General features: G+C 38.6%; 1 protein-coding gene across 2 annotated transcripts in view; it reads right to left on the bottom strand.

Moving 5' to 3' along the window:
- GPD2 (glycerol-3-phosphate dehydrogenase 2) overlaps positions 1 to 20,841 on the bottom strand; it is a 151,773-nt gene that overhangs the window by 53,538 nt on the left and 77,394 nt on the right. For both annotated transcript variants that reach the window (XM_036254911.1, XM_036254912.1), the window contains exons 4-6: positions 18,324 to 18,448; positions 16,922 to 17,019; positions 15,741 to 15,904 (exon numbers count right to left, since the gene is read on the bottom strand). In XM_036254911.1, the coding sequence (XP_036110804.1) occupies positions 15,741 to 15,904; positions 16,922 to 17,019; positions 18,324 to 18,448 (387 nt within the window). The remainder of the gene's footprint in view (positions 1 to 15,740; positions 15,905 to 16,921; positions 17,020 to 18,323; positions 18,449 to 20,841) is intronic.

Below are 20,841 nucleotides of genomic sequence, written 5' to 3'. Positions count from 1 at the left end.
TGAACTCTGCTCAGCGGCTGCTGCCGCCTTTGACCCTGGGAAACTCCCCTTCTTGGGGAGGCCGAGGATCCACTTAAAGATCAGGGTGACACCAAGGCTGACTACAGGGGTCACCTGCTGACAAGCTGCTCTAGTGCACACTCCTATCTGACACAAAGTGCTGCAGCTCTTTCTCATCGTGGGTTTGAAAAACTTTACAGCAACTTGTTTTAATATGTGTCTGTCCAATACTCGACAAGGCCCGATTTGTATATCAAAGGCAGGTGGAAATTAGGGATTGTTTTCCCCAAGCTGTCCCCAGCCTTCTAAATTCCTGTCTCTTTGTTGGTTATGCTCAAAACCAGGTTTTACCTGGTTTCTAAGGGACATTGCTCACTAGTAACTGCTGCTGCAGCCAGCAGAATAATTTTAATGAGAGCTGATAGGATCGGGCCCTCTGGTGCCTCTAAAATTTCAAGTTCAGTATCTGTGAAAAATCGCTAAAATGCCAAAATTCAAAGGGAATTAAGAGATGAAAATAGTCTGAAGTGTGTAGCTCATACAGTACATGTAATGAGGAAGGCATACGTACTCTAAATCTGATATAGAGCAGCACAGAGGCAGAGAAGGGGGATAGTTTGGACATAGACACACAGAAGACCCTCAGTAACACCTAGAGGCAGCCAAAGGCTTGCAGAATAGTTAATAACCAACAGGGGAGAAGCTAAGTTTTAGACAAATGTTGTCTAAATTCCAATGTATGGGGTGAATTAATTCTATTCACATTTGAGGTGGGGTGGGGGAAAAGAGAAGGTCCAAGATTACATTAAGTAGCAAATTTTAAAAATAAATGCGAATGAGGTATTTAATTGTTTCTAGGTGCTTATACACTTTAAATATTATTTTAAATTGTATGTTTCATTATGGTAATGTTAATGATGTTTATGCTTAGCTCCTTTTAAATAGGGGTTTTTGCAAATTAAAAAAATAGATATACTTGAATGGAGAAATAGGTTTTTCTCTTTGTTCACACTTAAGGATCATGAAGACACCAGTTTTACCCAAAAGTATGATTAGAAAAAGAAATATACATGTAAAAGATAGAAGAGGAAATGTAAAAATATATATTAATCTTACTTTACACGATACTTTTTTCTTATAAATAGCATGTACTGTTATTTATTTTTTAAAATGCATTTTGAACACACAACTACTGGAAAAGAAAATATGAATTTATTTCATTCCCTTGAGGGAGAGAGAGTGAATTTTTCCGATTTGTAAACCTAACTTCATTCAATTACCCTTGTAATGGTAATGCATTCAGACCCCTTCTTTTACCAAAACAGACACGAGGTAGCTACTGATGTACAAGGCTTTGCACAGAGGAAATTATCAAGAGAGAAAGAGAAGCCTCGGGAGCCCCCTCCCAGCTGCTTTCAGCCGGACTCTGTCCTCTGTAGGGGGAAGTGAAACTGCACGAATCACCGAGCTCGTTCATTATTGCATTCAGTAGTTTAAAATGAGAAGGATTGAAAACCCCGGAATAATAGAAAGTTTCTGGTTTGCTGAGAGGCTTCGGTGTTTTCTAGCCCTAGTTAATCTAGAGTTATATATTAATCATCATTGACATAAAGACATAAAATACAAGTTACTTGATTTTGTTCTTAATGCAATAGTTGCTCATCTAATTATTGTGCTCTTTTATCATTTTCTGCTCAAAAGACTTCTTCTCAATAGATAGTAAATTATATCCTGGTAATAGTTTTTCAGTGAATCCAAGAATACCTATTTGATTTTAGGTAGTCAAAAAGCAGTAGCTATTTAAGGTGTGTGGTAAGTTAGTTACGTGTGTGTGCTTTTAATATGCAGAGCTGAGTGGTTTTTTTTGTTTTTTTATCCTCACCCGAGGACATTTTTCCATTTTTTGTTCAGGTAGAGTGGGAGGGAGAGAGAGGAACAGAGAGAGAGAGAGAAACATCGATGTAAAAGGAACACATTGAGTGGCTGCCACCCGCACAACCAACCAGGGCCGGGGACAAACTGCAACCGAGGTACGTGCCCTTAGCGGAAACCAAACCCGGGTCTCTCAGGACCGCAGGCCGACGCTCTAACCGCTGAGCCAAACAGGCCAGGGCCAGAGCTGAGTTTTTTTAAAAGTAGGTGTTGTGTGGTTCATGTTTTCTGTGGGCAGATATAGATCTAAGCAGTGTTTTATTAATATAAAGTGTAACACAAGTGAGTATTAATAGTAATAATGAAACCAGCTTAAAATGCAGTCTAAAATAGTGGTCTATTTGGCTCCAGAGAATATAACTTACCAAGGTGTGATGTTTATTTATAAGAACTATATAGCAATGACTTTTTTCAGTTTTCCCATATAACGTTACCAAGGTGTGGTTGTAGAATAGGTGTTCTTCTAACGTGTGGTGCATTTTTATTGAAGAGATGTTTTTATGACTGTTATTTCTGGTGAGGTTAGACAGCAGCCTGGAATTCCAGAACACTAAGAAAACTGCTGTGCTTGGTACAGAACAACTCCAAATGGATTTGACTACTGTTTGGTTTTGTTTTGTTTTTTTCTCTGTTTCTTCCATTTTCTCAACATTTATCTGAGCAAAGACTCTTGATCTCCTTTAAAGAATGCTGGAAAACATACTCGAGTGGGTAGATCAGTGGGTGCCTAGAGCATCTGCCAACAGATACATGAGGCGTTATATTGTCACACAATAAAGTAGCAAGAAAATCAGCTGCTAAAGACAGATCATTCTAGTTTTTTATCTCCTATTTCCCATATTCCAATGGCAATTATTTCTCACTCCCCTATTTTTCAAATGCGACCTCTGAGATCGAATTTCTGAAGGAGAATTACCTTGAGACAAACACAGTGAATAGTCACCTTAGTCTAAGTGGGCAGCACATTTAAACATGGCTTCTATTTCTTGGGCATGTGTTTTCCTAATGTCTCTGAAACAAAATTAGAAAATCCCTCCAAGTTTTAAATCTTGACTGTAAACTAGAATTAATTCATTTCATGTCCAATTTTTTAAAATGTACCATCAATATAAAAATAAAATTCTACAAAGAAATATATAATCTCATGTATTAATATAAAACAGACCCATGTATTTTAAAAAACCTATAATTAATGTGAGCTTTTAGTCTGACTAAGCAGATTGGCATTCAACACAAGCAGATGATATGAACTAGGTTTTAGCAAATTTAAACAAATCAGCGCATACTTTACATAATAATAAAATTATGCATTTGTGACTCACAGCCTAATTTTAAAGTCTATACAATAAAACTAGTGGATATGCCACTGTTTTGTAGTGTCCAAAGAAAGATAGATCTCATTTTTATTTATAAGAATAAAAATAACTTGGAAATGTAGTTTATTGACGGCTAAGGCTGTACTAATGGGTATATTTTCACCAAAGTAGCTAACATAGCGATTCAATTTAATTCTGTGATATTGGGGTCTTGGGTGTTTTTTAATATGTCTTTATTGATTTTTTTTTTTTTTTTTAAGAGAAAGAGAGAGGAAGGGAGAGAGAGAAATAGAAACATCAGTCAGCTGCCTACTGCATGCCCCCTACTGGGAATCAAGCAGAAACCTGGGCATGTGCCCTGACCAGGAATCAAACCAGAGACCTCTTGGTGCATGGGTCAATGCTCAAGCACTGAGCCTCACCATCCACTCTTGGATGCCTTTTAAATTCATTTTTTCAAAACTTTGTGGATCTTTACACTACTATGGAATGAAATACCCACTATATTAGTTGAAAAAAGAATAATAAAAGCACTAGCATTATCTAAGAAATAATAATGGAAGCAAACACAAAAATGCATATAATATACAAATATATATACACATGCACACACACAATAAAAGATATACCGAAATTCTAGAAAACTAATGAACATAACAGTCTGAGGAACAGGGTAGTCTTAGAGATGTGGAAGTAGGGTATAGACTGACAATCCTCAGAAGAAGGGGTGGGGGGAGAGATAAACCACAGAACTTATATGAATGTCCGCATAACCAAAGGACATGGACAACAGAGCTGGGGACGGGTGGGGAGGAATGGGGAGGAGGTTGTCAATGGGGGGAAAAGGAGAAACCTCTGTAACAAAAATAAATATGTAAATAAATAAATAAAATTCTAGAAAACAAAAACAAAACAAACAAGCAAACAAAAACATTTATATTTAAGGAGAAGAAGGGCATAGGGTAGAGGGAACAGAGAGAGAGAAGCTAGCTTGATAGTTTCTTTTTATTTTTTTAAATATGTTTTTATCGATATTTTAGAGAGAGAGAGGAAGGAAGAGGGATAGAAACCTCAATGTGAGAGAGAAACATCAATCTGCTGCTTCCTGCTTGCCCCCTACTGGGGATTGAGCCTGCAACCCAGGCATGTGCCCTGACCAGGAATTGAACTGGGACCTGTCAGTCCTAGGACTACACTCAACCCACTTAGTCACACCGTCCAGGTTGGATAGTCTTTATTTTTATTTTGAAACTTTGTACTTTACATAATTATTATACAAAGAAACACAGCTTAAAAATAATAAATTCCTAAATATCCAAGGCAAAATTAAATTGATTTGTTATACTGAGTTGGTGGCATAACCACACTGATAGGAACTGTCAAGTAGCTTTAAAAGACAGTAATTTCCTCAGGTCCTTGCTTCCAACATGACCAGGAAAAGAAGGAACCACGGTCGTGCCAAAAAATGCCATGAAATGTGCAGCCTATTCACTGCACCAACTTCGCCCAATGGGTGCCCTAGGACACGGCCATTAACAAGTTCATCATTCGAAACAGAGTAGAGGCCATAGCCAATAGCGATATTTCTGAAGCGAGTGTCTTCAACGCCTACATGCTTGCCAAGCTGTGCTGGAACTGCATGACTCTGTGAGCTGTGCCATGCGCAGCAAGGTAGTCAGGAATCCTTCTCCCAAAGCCTGGAGGACCCAGCACCCCCACTCTGATTTAGACCTGTGGGTGCTGCCCCACGACCTCCACCAAACCATGTAAGGAGTTAAGTCCTTAAGGACTAAAGAATAGTACTCTGGAAAAAAATAAAATGGAAATTATACTTTTTATTTTATTATTATTATTATTTTTAATCCTCACCCGAGGACATTTTTCCATTTTTTGTTCAGATAGAGCGGGAGGGAGGGAGAGAGAGAGAGAGATATCGACGTGAAAGGGACACATCGAGTGGCTGCCTCCCGCACAACCCAATCAGGTCCAGGGACAAACTGCAACCGAGGTACGTGCCCTTAGCGGGAACCAGATCCAGGTCTCTCTGGACCACAGGCCGACGCTCTAATTGCTGAGCCAAACCAGCAAGGGCTATAAAGCATTTTTGACAAAACAATTTGATCCAGACTCCTTGTAGCTAGTAACCAAAGATGTCCCTTCTCTCCTGAAAAAACTATTCTTCCTATTTTCCTTACTTTTTAAAAAAAATATATTTTCTTTATTGATTTTAGAGAGAGAGGAAGGGAGAAGGAGAAAGAGTTGGAAACACTGATGAGGAAGAACATTGGCCACCTCCTGCATGCCCCCCACTGGGGATCGGGCCCACAACCTGGGCATTTGCTTTGACCGGGAACCAACGACCTCTAGGTACATGGGTTGATGCTCACCCACTGAGCCACACTGGCCGAGCACTTTTGTATTGTCCTATCTCTTAAACCTGGGTTGCCTCTGTCATTCATTTTAATTAACAGAACGTGGTAGAAGTGACACTGTATGACTTTCAAGGCCAGGTCAGAAGAAGACTTGCACTCAAGCCTTGGTCTCTTGGTATACTCACTGGGATAAACCAGCTACCACATAAAAAGTCTGACTATGTGAAAGTCCGACGGCCATGTGGAAAAGCCACAGTGAGACAGTGTGCAGAGCTAGCCCCACACTGTTCCAGCCGCCTCGGCCCAGGAGCCAGACGTGAGAGAAAGTTTTCAGAAGACTCCAGTCTTAGCCACCGTCTTACTGCAACCATAGAGGGATCCCAAGTGAGAAACACCCAGCTGAGCCCACCCACCCTCAGAACTGTCAAAGTCCATTGAGGTTTTAAGCCACTGAACTTGGGAGTTGTGTCTTACGCAGCAACAGATTAATGGAACAAGCCTAATTACCAATGTACAAGAAATATAGGGGAACTATATTTATGGTAAATAAAACCATAAGGAAACAAAGGAAAACATGAAAAACCTATTAGGTAAAAATAATGAATTGACATATAGGAAGCTTAAATAAGATTCTGTTTGTTTTAAGGGTTGATTTTGTTTTTATCAGGAGCCGATTAAGGTTATGAGATTGCAGGGCACTCGTGCACATGATCAGATATCTGATAGTAAGCAATTATTGTTAAACATCTTAGATGTGGTTGTATTTTAAAAAATAGAAGTCCTTTAAAGATTCAAACTATAATATTCATGGATAAAGTATCTGAGGGGAATAGGGAGGTAGATAAGGGTATAGATGAAGTTAAGCCAAGAGTTTTTGTGTTGAAATGGGAAGTTCATTTTATTAATCTCATTACATTTACATATGTCTAAAATTTCCCTTAATGTAAATGTACATACTTTATTAAACTATTCAGCTGTTTTTTGTTAAAGTGTGTGACAGATTGAAAGAGGCCATGATGTTATAGTCCATATTTTGGAAAACTTTTCCTTCTACCCCAGAAAACAGTTTACTCTCACATCCCCACATGTCCAAAATATTAATCCAACTATTCAGCTTTGACACTCCTTCTCCTTTAAAACGGGGGTCATAATATTCCATCCCAGCATACATACTGAGCAGGGTCCACTAAAATAATTTATGGAGAAAAAAAATGTTTTGAAAACCGTACTCTGCTCCACAAATTTAAAGCAATCATCAGCAGGGGAGACCATGTATTTGGCACAGTATCTGGCATATACGCAGTTAACTCTCTCAGAACCCGAAAGCTCAGAACTCTGTCCTTACTGCATTTGACCCTAATGCCAGGCACAATGTCCGGAAAATAGAAGATCCATAAACACAATTTCGGATGAATGAGTAAACTAGGGGGGGGGCATCATGTTTTTTTTTTATAAAAGAGCTTTTGCCTTTGATCCTGCATCTTTTAATAAAGGGTCACTAGCAACAGTGTATGAGGTAGACAAAGTATGTGAACACACCAGAACTACATGCTCATCAACTTATATGCATACAAACTCTACTACTGGTAAATCTCAGCACTGCTTTTAGGCTTTTATATACAGAGTACACTATGGATGACTACTATCTCAGTATCCTGCACCTGATCAATCTACTCTTGTGTGATTTTTATTTTCTTTACTTAAATTAATTATAAGGAAATAAAAGCCTGGTATTTAATACACGCTGGTCAAGTGAGCAATAAACAACTGCAAACTTTCCTAAGGGCTATTTTCCTCTGTCTCATCATCAGGAAGCTAAAGCATATGTTGGATGTTAGCCTGGGTGGACACAAATGTGTCCTATTTATTCAAGGTTTCCTTTGAAGCCACAATTTATAAGTTTTGTTTCTCTAGGGGTACATGTCAAACTTCATTTAGCATTAGTTGGTATCCAGATATACTGAATAGCAAAAAGGCAGCATTTGGGGGCAAAAAAATATGCCTGCTATATGAGCAATGTCAGTTTCATTTATGTAACTTGCAGAAGACAAGAGGAGAAATACAATGGAAGACTGATAGTAGGAAATCAAGATAAAAACTATCCATTTAATTTTAAGTGTAAAACTACATACGGACAAGGAGAACTATTAAAACAAAATTTTTTTTTATTGTTGTTAATCCTCACCCCAGGATATTTTTTTAGAACAAGTGGAAGGGAAGGAAAGGGAGAGAAGCATTGATGTGAGAGAGACACATCACAATGATCAGTTGCCTCCCACACGTGCCCTGACCAAGGCCAGGGATTGAACCTGTAACCCAGATACATGCCCTTGATGAGAATTAAACCTGAGACCTCTTGGTGTGCAGGCCAATGCTCCAATCACTGAGCCACAAGTCAGGGCAAAACAAATACATTTTAAATCAGTGTCTAACCCCTGTTGGTGTGGCTCAGTGGATTGAGTGTTGTCCCATAGACTGAGAAGTCCTGGTTCAATTCCTGGTCAGGGCACATGTCCAAGTTGCAGGCTCGATCCCAAGTGGGGGGCGTGCAGGAGGCAGCCAATTGATGTATCTATCTCACACTGATGTTTCTATCTCCCTCTCCCCTTCTCTCTCTCTCCAAATATCAATAAAAACATTTAAAAATAAATAAATAAATCAGTGTCTAAGAGGTGGATAATTTTAGAGTAAGATCTTTTAAACTGTGTTTTCTAACTCTTAAATTTCAAAGATTATATACTTACGTGGAACACGTTTATCTGAACAATATGTTCTTTTTCCTAAGAATGTTTTACAAACTTATCAGGGAAAATCTGTAAATTGTAAATTTATAAAGGGACATTTTGGGAACTGATGCTTCCCTTTGGAACATTTTCATGAAAAGAAGAATCTGATAGAGTGTAGAACACCCATAAAATCGACCCCAATAAAACAATTAATATCTGAATAATGTTTTATAATGTTATTTTACATTTACTGATTCATTTAAATCACAAAACACCCTGTGAATTAGGTACTATGAACCTAAATTCACAGATGTGGAATGTGAGGCTAAAAACTCAATAAAATTTGTAAACCTACGTCTTCTATTTCCATATTCTTGTTTCAACTGCACTACACTACTGTGGAAAGCAGTTTCCAAGTATGACTGTGATGCTTACAGTTGTGAGACAAGTTATCGTGCCATTTTCAACACTGCTTTTCTAAAACTCATCGTGTTGTGCACTTTAGCTTCATTCACTCACTTTCCGTGCTGTTTTACTCTATTATGTGAATATACTATAGGTTATTTATTCATTTGTCTCTTGGTAGATATTTTCATCATTTCCCTTTTTAAAAGTATACCCAGTGCTGCAAGGACATTTTCTGTACTTAGCTCCTGGTGGACACTTTGTAAGTTTCTCTAGGGCAGGAATTACTGACTCACAAGGTACATGCACGCTCAACTTTACTAGGAGGGTCTAATTGTTTTCCAAAGTGTTTATATCAACTTATATAACTGATCACATTATACTTTTACAAAGTTTAAAAACAAAACTAAACAACACACTTTTAATATTTTTCTTCTTCTTTATTGATTTTAGAGAGAGAAGAAGGGACAAGGAAAGAGAGAGGGAAACATCGATGAGAGAGAACATCAATTGGCCGCCTCTTGCATGCCCCCCACTGGGGATTGGGCCCACAACTTGGGCATGTGCCCTGACCAGGAATTGAACAGGCGACCTCTAGGTGCATGGGTCGATGCTCAACCACTGAGCCACACCGGCCAGGCCAGACTATTTTAAATATTTACATAATATAAAAAGACTCTATATAACACATATATGTTATATGTAGTGTTTTCTGTGTATCAGTATTTACACAATTTTAAATCTCAGCATGCACAATAATAAGGACCTAAAAAGGAGCCTTGAAAACTGTTGGCAAATAGAAGTTTACATTTTAAAATAAATGTATTATATTTTTACTTTAAGATGGAAATAAAGCCCTGGCCGGTTTGGCTCAGCGGTTAGAGCGTCGGCCTGCGGTCCGGAGAGACCTGGGTTCGGTTCCCGCTAAGGGCATGTACTTCGGTTGCAGTTTGTCCCCGGCCCTGGTTGGTCATGCGGGTGGCAGCCACTCGATGTGTCCCTTCGCGTCGATGTTTCTCTCTCTCTCTCCCTTCCTCTCTCTCCCTCCCACTCTATCTGTACAAAAAATGAAAAAATATCCTCGGGTGAGAATAAAAAAAAAAAAGATGGAAATAAAAATAAAAACAACAAATAAGACTTAATGTATCAAGTCAAATTTTGATCCTTTTGAGGTTCCCAAGATAATAACCTTTTCTTAGTCAATGGTTTTTGTTTTGTTTTTCCCTAGATCCCTCAAACAAAGTTCATAAAAATTAGACCTTGAGAAATGAGGGAAGGGATTTGGTGATGTTTACTCTTCCAGAGGAATTTTTCCTCTCACTAAATACATCTATCTTGAAAACAGTAAAATTAGTCAGTTACGAAAACACAACATGATGACAAATTACTAACCCAGTGGTCCAAAAAAGAAATATTAAGTCGAGTGTTACAAAAGTCTAGTAAATGTCAGCATATAACCTCAGTATGGATATTTATTTATAAATACATACCTGTACTATTGTACTTATAGATACATCCCTATACTTATATATTATAGACATTTGAACCATATATAACAGGACATTTATATGAAATTTGATAGAAATAGATCAAACTAGGAATATTAAAACGTTCTTCCTACACCCAGTAGATGGTGTCATGCACCCCTTCAGGCTCCCACACCCACCTTGGAGGTCACCACAATACTCTTCGGTTCTCAACCTGTGGGTCACGACCCCTTTGGGGGTCGAATGACCCTTTCACATGGGGTTGCCTAAGACATAACAGTAGCAAAATTACAGTTATGAAGCAGCAACAAAAATAATTTTATGGTTGGGGGTCACCACAACATGAGGAACTGTATTAAAGGGTCACAGCATCAGGAAGGTTGAGAATCACTGAAGAAGCAGGTAGCCAAACTTGCATAATAACATTGCTATTTTGTTTGTAAATCCATGTCATTCAGTAACTTATTCAACCTCTTTCTACTCCTCTGAAGAAATTAATGTGTCTGGAGATTTAAAGTAGATAACACCCAATAAGCTCAATAATGGTGTTTGCATATAATATAAATGAGGATTAAAGGCACCATCTTTAAGTTTGATTTATGTTCCAGGATCTCAGTCTAAAAACAAAAAGGAAAAATGTAAGACCAAAAAAATATCACCTTTCTGTTCTTGGGTAATTGATTTTTTCAAGCTTTTAAAGTAGATAAAATCAACACCTTAGAAGACATGTCTTTCACCCAGGCTTTCTTTTATTAAAGTGTACAACTGCAGGTGCATGCCTCGAGGAGTAATAGTTTGTTCCTAACAAAAGAGTCTGGATGCCACAATATGCCCCTTGCCGGAGGCATCGTTCCCCAAAGCACACAACTAACTGCCTCTCCTGCTGTACCTGTAACAATTTAATTGTATAAGTCAGCCTAGTCAAGCATCTCCAGCTCATGACTGGGAGACATGAAATTCATTGTCATTATTGTCCCTGTCATTTTGGATCATTATATCCTGCTGCAGAATTTTCTTCACTCCAGTGCATTTTTACCTCCAGGAGCCAGGGATTATAGCTGAGGTTGGGGTGGGGGCAGGACCGTGAACTACATTTACCTCGGGGGAGCCAGAGATTAAATTGGCTTTGCTCTCTCGCAAGCTGAATTCATCTATTTGTATGCTGTGAGTTTTAGGTTGGAATAAAAATGAATATGCTAGTGAAACCTGGGCTTTTAATTCCCCCTTTGAAACATGGATATAACCAACTTTTATTTACATGAGGAAAGCGAATGCAATTTCTTGTGGGTTGCTATTTTCATATATGCATAAGGAATATTTAAGAGCAACATCGAGTAGGAAATAACAGACGTCTCTCTCTTCCAATGCCTGGACTCTCAGACGAAAGAATTTAAAGCTGTAATTTTGTTCTCCAGTTTTGTCTGAGAGGGTTAATGGGGGCATTTAATGGTTTTAAGTGTTTAATAATTTTTAATTATATCTCATTTTTTGTGCACTAGATTGGATGACTGGAGTCCAACTGGAATGGCACCAAAGATCTACTCTGGGAACAGGAAGATAGAAGTAAAGTTGACAGAGGGAGACAAAGGGAGGTCCTAGGAGACTGGCTTCCTCTCCACAGCTGGTTCACACAACGTCACAGCCTGACAAGTCACCCCAGCCTGCGATGCCTTAAACACCTCTTGCTGACTTGGGAAAGCTGGACCTGTCACATACTCTCTATCTGGTCAACCCCTGATCAGTGGCAATGGCCATAGCCAGGGGTCAGCTGATGGCTCTCTGGCAGGAGACGGCAAGGAGCAGACAGGAAACACTAGGCTATGTCTCAGTCAGAAAATCAGTGAGCTAAACTGTATGTTTTCTCTAACAGAATAGAAGAAGAAAATATAACCTGGTATGTCACTTTCTATTCCAACTTGCATTTCACATGGATTTTACAGATAGATTTGACATTTACTTGTTTGCACTGAAAAAAAAAGTTAGTTATTCCTTTGTATGTGTGGTATTGTTTTCAGCAGTTAACAATAAAATATGGCAAACAATCATACCTATGCTAAGCACAGAAAAGCCACTATAATTACTACATTTAAAAGTCTATGGTCCTGGCTGGTTTGGCTCAGCAGTTAGAGCATCGGCCTGCGGACCAAAGAGTCCCAGGTTTGGTTCCAGCTAAGGGCAGGTACCTCGGTTGCAGTTTGTCTCCAGCCCCAGTTGGGGTCGTGTGGGTGGCAGCCAGTTGATGTGTGTCTCTCACATCAATGTTTCTTTGTCTTCCCCCTGTCTCCCTCCCACTCTGTCTGAAGATAAATGCAAAAATGTCCTTAGGTGAGAAAAAAAACAAAAGTATATGAAATTTACTTTATTGCCTTTATGAACCTTTGTGGATAGATTTTGCCTTAATCATATGCAATGGCCATCACTGTTTATTTAGGATAGAATGTTCTTATGAGTAACTCAGAAAAAAAAAAGTTTGCCCTGTATACATTTCATACTTCAGTGAGAACATCTTTCAGCTAGCTCGAACATCTCAATATTGATGGAACCTTAAAAATGGTCTCAGCCACCAGTCCAAGTGAATGACAATATTTTCTAGTCCATCTGACTGTTTTCACATGATTACATTTTACTTTCCATTAAGGCTGTATTCCTAAGCATTTTTAGTTCATAAAACTTCTTGTAGCATTTAAAAGTTTTTTTAATTACTTGTGCCACTTGTTTTTAATCATAATCAAGATTCTCCCAAAATGAGAGTTATAAAAAAAATTATTTCTGTTCACTTTAATATGGTCATTTTATGTTATGTGACTTTCACCTCAATATATTATTTTCTAAGTTAAAAAAAGTTATTTGCAAGAAGCTCAAATGCATTTTGAAATCATCTGGGTGACTTACTACATTTTTATAGTGGCTATTTATAAAGAATGCATTTTCTTTTCCTTGTTAAGAAAGGTTTTTCTTATAAGTTACAATGTTTCGACTTTATTTGCGGAAGTAAATGTTCAGGAAGTTGCGTTTTCCTCTCTGAAATACTTCAGTAACAGGATGATGATGTGATGCTTTTGGTCAAGGGGTAAGGCCTTCCTTCCTTTCTCTGAGTACACATTACTGGATTTTATTCCTTTACCGAGGTGCTCCCTGTAGTATCTTTCTTCTGTGTTAATATTTAGTTTGATCATCAGACCGTTAGGTAAAACAGGAGTTGCCCCCTCTGTGAATACAGCTGGGAAACCACAGAACTAGGGTGCGTATTCTGGTTTAACCTTACCTCAAGAATGACATGGTTGGACCTGTATCATTTCCGAATAAGGATTAAAAGAAAATTATTTCAAATGACTAGAATATAATTACTTTTACCCTTTTATTTAAGACTTAAGATTTGACAATACATTTTCAAATGTCAATATAAAATTATTTTAAATAATAATCTTTAAATTTTTCAATAACGTTTGCTAAACTCAATTTTGCAACCTATAATAAGCTCTAAAAACCAATTCTAAATTAAATAAATTCTTGATCTCCTTGATTATAATAGGATAATGTTTCTTTTGCATATGTGACTGATTTCCCTTTAAGAATCTATAATTGAGAGATGATATCCACTAGTAATCCTCTTAAGGAGATTCAGATATGCACAAGCTAAAAAAAACAATACAAGTAGTTAGCATCTGATCCATCACAGGGCAGAGAAAATGACCCAGTATTTGAGAGGGTTTGCGCAGGAGGGATTAGCAGTAGGAGGCAAAGGGCATACCACCTCCAGGTCAGGATCAGTAGAATGCCATCTGCAGAACACCCTCTTACTCCTCCTGGACCAAACCCTCTTCAACATAATCATCCAGTAAACTACAATGGATCAGCACCAAGGGACTGATGCAGAGAAAGCAAATTCACAGCTAAGGTTGTCCTTTACGATACAGGTTCAATCAAGGGCACCAAATATGTAGTTAAGCGCCCCCGCCCTGTGGCGTTCAGATGTTAATGAGCACTGTCAGCTGTGAATTATCTAGCTTCTAATGTTTGTCTAAGACCCTAACATCTCCCCAATATTGTTGCTCCTAGGACATTTTCTTGAGTTTGTCCCCATTGCTCCCTCTGCATATATACTTTCTGTATTCCCACATGAAAGCCTAACAGACAACTAAGTTGATTCAAAAACTTAACATGGGGTGGGGCGGGGGGATGGGGGGTGACCTTGAGGATATCCCATAATATGAAGTAATATTAATATCAAAGTCTTGGTGGGGTAGAGGGGGGCGGGAATATATATATTGTTTTGTTTTGTTTTTTCTTCACGCTAAGAGTTTAGATATTTAACATGAAATACAAACAATCACATAGTGGAGATTTAAAAATTCCTGAGCTAGCTCTGGCCAGTTTGGCTCGGTGGTTAGCATATTAGCCCACAGACCAAAGAACTGCAGGTTCAACTCCAGTCAAGGGCACGTACCTCGGTTGCTGTTCATCCCTGGCCCTGGTAGAGGTTGTCCGGGAGGCAACCAGTTGATGTGTCCCTCTCACATGGATGTTTCTCTCCCTCTCCTTCTCCCTCCCATTCTATCTGAAGATAAATGGAAAAATGTCCTCAGGTGAGGATTTTAAAAAACAACAAAAACTCCTGAGCTATAGAGCCTAAGCTGTCCTCTGTATCACAAAATTTCTAAGACTTTTTGAACATGTACAATTATCTACATCCAGTTAATTCTTTATAAATAAATATCTTTGGACTATTTTCTAATTCTACACACTCTTTAAAACTATAGTAAAATTTCACAAATGGCTTTCCCTGTTTTGTTTTATATTATATTGAGGTCCATCTGGAAATATATGAAGTGGTTGTTTCCTTCAAGTAGAAGTATACAAAATTATATTGCTTACACACAAAATGAACATTGAACACATGGTGAATGGATACTCGGTAATGTCACTGTGAGAAAACATCTAACAATAGCACAGTAAGCAATAAAAGCTGAGGGCTTGGTTTAACAAATGCAATGTTCATCTATCTTCATCATAAATTATATGTTCAGGAATTGTGTCTTGTGCAAAATAAAACATGTCAATTTCAGCCCGGGGGGCATTTTTCTCTAGGTTTATAACCCCTTGAAAATAGGTTTCATCTAGAAAACCTAACAGATCCTCAGCTCCTTTCCACATTATAATGTATTCATAAAGCAAGTAGTCACTGGCAAACATATAACAAATTAAATGACATGAAGGCGGGGTCTAAATTCACAGTGAGGGAAAATGGACCAAACCAACCATAAGATGCAAAGCAGAAATCAAAGCAGAAAAGAAATGTGCAAAATTAAACAATATGAAAAGCAAAACACTATGTGGAGTTTGTTTTAGCTAGTATTAGAGAAAATGGTGAATGGGTGTGTCCATGTCTATATGTGTGTTGTGTAAGATTAGCAGAATTAAAAATGCAAAACTATCTCATTAAGAATATACTGTAAGGGTCATAAGTGAAAGTCAATTATATTGTAAAAAAAAATTGCATACCATCATAGTAGACGATTGCTCCTACCAGTCTGTCCTTCTGAAGCATTGGGAAATGCTCAAGGGCTCTCGATTTGCTGAGGATGTAACTGCTTTTCAGGCAATTACTTCCTGCTACCAGATCGTACAGCTTGATCCCTACCCAGTAGTAAGGTAACTGCCACCACCTGCAGCATAAACAGGGGAAAAGGTTTCTTTAGAAATAGTGAACAACATTACAGAATATCACTTTAAATTATCAGATACTTTCATTTAAAGAAAAGCAAAGTGTGTCTAAAAGTGTACTCCAGAAGAAAAAGAACTGCATTGCTGTTTTTGACACCAGCCTAGCTGCATTATGTAAGTGAATGAATTGGAGAGCCTTTAAATGAATTACCTATAAGGCGATGGTTCTTGAACTGTTTGCATATTAGAATAATTCTCTGGGGAACTTAAAAAAATAAAATAAAATACAGATGCCTGGGCCTCATGTGTCTAGAGATTGATTTAACTAAACTAGGGAGGAGGCCTGAGTGACTACTGGATCCCCAGCGTACAGAATTGCTAACTTAAGATGTCCTAAGCAATCTAGGACAAAATATGGACAACAATTATAAAGTCTGTTTCTAGGTCCCCCGCCACACTCATGGCTAACAGTTACAGAATCCACTTTTCCATGTTCCCTGTGCTCTAATGGAAGGCAACTGCACAGATAGCTCTAACAATATTGGGAAAATGGGGTTTATAAATTATAATCTGACACTTCTAAACAAAGTTAACTTTGGGTTAACTCATAAATTGAAAATTACTTAAAATGACTTAGGCTTGGAGTTGGCACACATTAGGCTCGGATTTTGCAGCAGGATACTTTTGGGCTCTGCATTTCAGTCTTCAAATGAGCCTCTTGAAGCAAATGCAGCTGCTCCTCTACATACTGTCAGAAACTGGAGTGAGAAACTATTAATTGTACAATCAGAACACAGCCTCCTTCGCTTTCAAGATGTAGCCTTTAGAGGTAGGTCAGTAGTGAGTAAATTAGGAAAACCCACACTTTTAAAAACAACAAAGGAAAATTTTTGAGAACAATTAAAGATTAGGATTAATTAAAACTACATTAAGAAATACAAGTTGAGGGAGTATTAAAACTGTGTTATTCTATTAATCTCAGATAAGCAAATGTATATAGTTGATATCAAAATGCTTACTTGTAAACTGGAAGCATTATAGGCAATGGAGCTGATAAATGGGGAGCAATTTCTAGCAGGTTGGCACGCTCGTGAAGGGCTTCTTTTACCATCTTATACTGAAAAGCAAAACAGAGAAAATTAGTTTGGCAGTAACAGATCATAATATTTTCAAATGGCAAATAGACACCCTGCCAACTGACTGATACACAGAAACCTCTCTACCTCTGAGCGAGGATAGCTCCCTCCTAATCAAATTTCTAATAATATATCATGCTGTCAACCTGAGAGATTTTTTAGAAACTTTAAGTGTATTTGCATAGGAGAAAAACATGCTGTCAGAGCTCCCAGGTGTAAGATACTTTTCTGACTTGAGTTACAAGATTATTATAACAATTTATCTTGCATTCTCTATACTGTCCCTTTTCTCAGTCCCCTATAATATTTTCCCATGTAAGAGATAATGGCTTGTTCTAATGCATGCTCAACATTCCTTTCTAGCCGCCACTAACCAAAGCAGAGATGATACTTTAGAGTTGCACAGTATTTTATAGATTATTATAAAAGAGAAAAGAGCTTATCTCTTAACTCCTTTGGTCCTCATTATGCCTCTCCAAAGAACCAGCATTATGAGTATGATACTAATTTTACAAATGAGAAAACTGAGGCTCATAAAAATTTAATAAGTAAGCTGGAACACATCCCAAGTCATCTGATTCTAAATCTTATGCTCTTTTCCTTGCAGCCATCATGATATTGAAGAGAGACCCAAGGAAGGAGGACAGATTCACAAGTGACACTGTCAAGTTAGTGCCGCTGACTTGTTCCTGCACGAAAGGCAGATACGGAGTTCAGCTGATTTTTTTACCCCTCTGGGAAATGTCATCTTCCACACTGCCTTGGCAGTTTTCAAATGGTGGCAGACTGGACACAATAAAGTATGACATTAGAAAAGCATGACTCAGATCATCTTTTCCTTGAGAATATGTCAGTGACAAGATTAACGTGTGACTGCGGTTTCAGTAAAGAGGATCGATTGAATAGTCCCCCTGTATTACACAGCACAACTCCCAGAATCTGCTTAGGAGGAAGCAATTTGGTGGCTATTGGCAAAACATAAATAAAAGGAAGAACGAAAAAAAAACAATCACAGTTATTAAAAAGCAACACATCCAAAAGTGATTTTGTAAATCGGCTACTTTGACATGCCTGTGTAGAAAAAGCCCCATTATCCATAAACACGATACCCCAGGAAAGAACCAGCACACCTCTCCTGAAAGATACTCCAATAGAATACACTGAATAGGTATTTCCAACAGGAAGAAATGTTAGAAGCCATAAAAAAAATAAATAAAACTGATTTAATTGGGTTGAAAAAAAGCATAGTCGCAATTTTTGTTTAACAGCCAGCATACACAATTACCTGCTCAATATCCAACTTCATGATAGCCTTCTGAAGGTATCTCACACCACCATGGATCAATTTAGTGCTTCTGCTGCTGGTCCCCGATGAGAAATCATCTCTTTCTACAAGGGCTGTTTTTAGTCCTGTGTAACCAGAAAACCAAATTAACTTCTTAAATTACACAATTTGTATGTAATTCATTAAAGGCACTTCTCCAGGGTAGAGACAATCACAAGAAAAATTACTCTGAACATGGATAAATTTGTATTCAAAGTGCAGTACACTGTCTATATTATAATGAAGAGATTTTAGCCTCTTCCTGGGGGAAAAGTCAAAGCAGAACTAGAGGCATATTAAACTGTGAATGAATCACAACTAGAAAATATTACAGCACAATTTCATGGCAGTAACATACTCTGGTGCTTTTAGAGAGTCCAAGGAGAGCCTGTACCCATCTCTTCCCAGGAGAGCTAACCCAGGATTGTTTACGACTCCTTCTGGAACCCCCATTCATCCCTCGATCCAGGAGTCCAGACACAACCCAGCCCCACATCTCAATGTACTCTAATGCATCATCTATAAATCTGGCTCCTATTTCTACAATGGTGTTCTAGAGAGTATAAAATAAGAAAAGAAGTAAAAGATATCACAACAGAAGAAGAAAAAGAAAATTAACCTCTGATACTGAGGAGTTCATGGTCTAACTGAAGACCTCCAAGCACAATATTGTAGAATTACAAAATGCAAGCCAGAACAAATGAACCCAGTGCAGTGTCACAAGAACAGAAAAGACAATATTCTTTGTGAAGGTGAGGCTGAGCAAAGAAAGGTCAGTTTCAGAAGTCATCCCTCTTCCCCACCCCTTTCTTTGAGGGTTGCAATAAATCTCTTGGAGATGAAATTAGTTTGGTTTGGTTCCGTTTTCTTGCAGACACTCCTACCTCTCCGGGATTGGGTAGGACCAGCAGTAGTACTATGAGGCCCATACACTAGTTAGAGATGAAATTTGAAACTTCAAAAGACCCAAAGTATATATCAACACCAAGCCATGAGGAATTTTCATGGCCTGGCATGCTCTTGGGGGACGAGAGAATGTCATGGAATCCAATTACAATGAGAATATGCAACTGGAGCAGTTTGGGCTCACAAAGCTCATATAAGAGAACCTGTGCATGTATTCAATTCAGAGCCATTTATTACATTTAATACCAAAGGGTCGTTTTTATAACTTTTAACAGTTTAAATATCGTACCCAAATGTCATCATAAAATCAGGCCAATTCCCTTGACTCAAAAGGACAAAATATTTGGAGGCCTTGGAGAGAAAAGGAGCGAACTTTGATTCAAGGGCAAAAACTGCTAATGCTCTAAGGGGCAAAATAACACAGAAATTACAGGTATCATAGACCCAGGTCACTCTTTTTAAGCATATATGCCAGAGAGAGATCTGTCAAATTCTCAGGTATGAATACCCTATCAGTGCTTACTAAATTTAGCCCTGGATGTGTTATAAAAAATAAAAATACATATTCAAGTTAGTTCATACTTTTATAAGAATGTTGAGAGCTTAATGCCAGGCAAAAGGGATGATGTCAGAAATGAATTAGGCATGCCCTGGCTGGTGTGGTTCAGCTATCTGAGCAAAGTCCCATGCACCGAAAGGTCGCTGATTTTATTCCCAGTCAGAGCACACACACAGGTTGTGGGTTCGATCCCTGGTTGGGGTGTGTACAGGAGGCAACTGATCAATTTATCTCTCTGACACCAATATTTCTCTCTCTCCCTTCCTCTCTCTCTACAATGAATAAAAACATATTTTTAGAAATGAATCAAGCATGAACTGAGCTGCCAAGTAGCTCCCAGCCCGTAGAGAGGCACGTACAAGGGGTTTTACAGGTGTTACATTTGAAAATACAGAGGACTGGGTTAGAAGCTAAATTCAGACATAAGCCTAAATTTGTGTAGTCAAGATTATATTTGTAATCTCTTAAGAACGCACTGTCTTAGTGAGCTGTATCACCTTTTCTTAGTGAGTCCAACACAGAGACAGAGTTCTTCCAGCTCTAAAAGAGACTATTTTTCTTCAGTTGAAGATCAGATGAAGGGGCTGATGTGCAAATAGCATTTAAGCACCAGATTATTTAAAATACATCCCTTGAAGATGGTGGCAGGCAGGAGCGGAGGGAGGGTGAGTGTGTGAGAGAGTGAGCTAGAGTGTGAGAGAGTGTGAGTGGACGTGAAGGTGGACGACCAAACTCATGCAGTGCAGAGAGGCAGAGCAGAAGGTTCCTGTGCTGTGGACGGAGCAGCTGGCTACCACGGCAACCGGCTCTTCAGGGAGCTTCTCCTTGCACTGCAGGGAGATTTCATCATTTTGGAAGACTCTGGGTCTTCCCTGGGAGGAGGCAGTGGGAACAGCTAGAGCCCAGCAACCTGAGCCCACCAGTGCACCTGGCACCATCGGACCAGCGGACACTCTGTGCCAACACAGACCAATGCACAGTAGTGGAGCTGCCAAGGTGCCTGTTGCTGAAGCC

The sequence above is a fragment of the Molossus molossus genome, unplaced genomic scaffold, assembly GCF_014108415.1.
Source record: "Molossus molossus isolate mMolMol1 unplaced genomic scaffold, mMolMol1.p scaffold_m16_p_11, whole genome shotgun sequence".
Classification (NCBI taxonomy): domain Eukaryota; kingdom Metazoa; phylum Chordata; class Mammalia; order Chiroptera; family Molossidae; genus Molossus; species Molossus molossus.
Note: the sequence above shows the minus strand (reverse complement) of the source record. Positions and strands in the feature narration are given on the sequence as shown.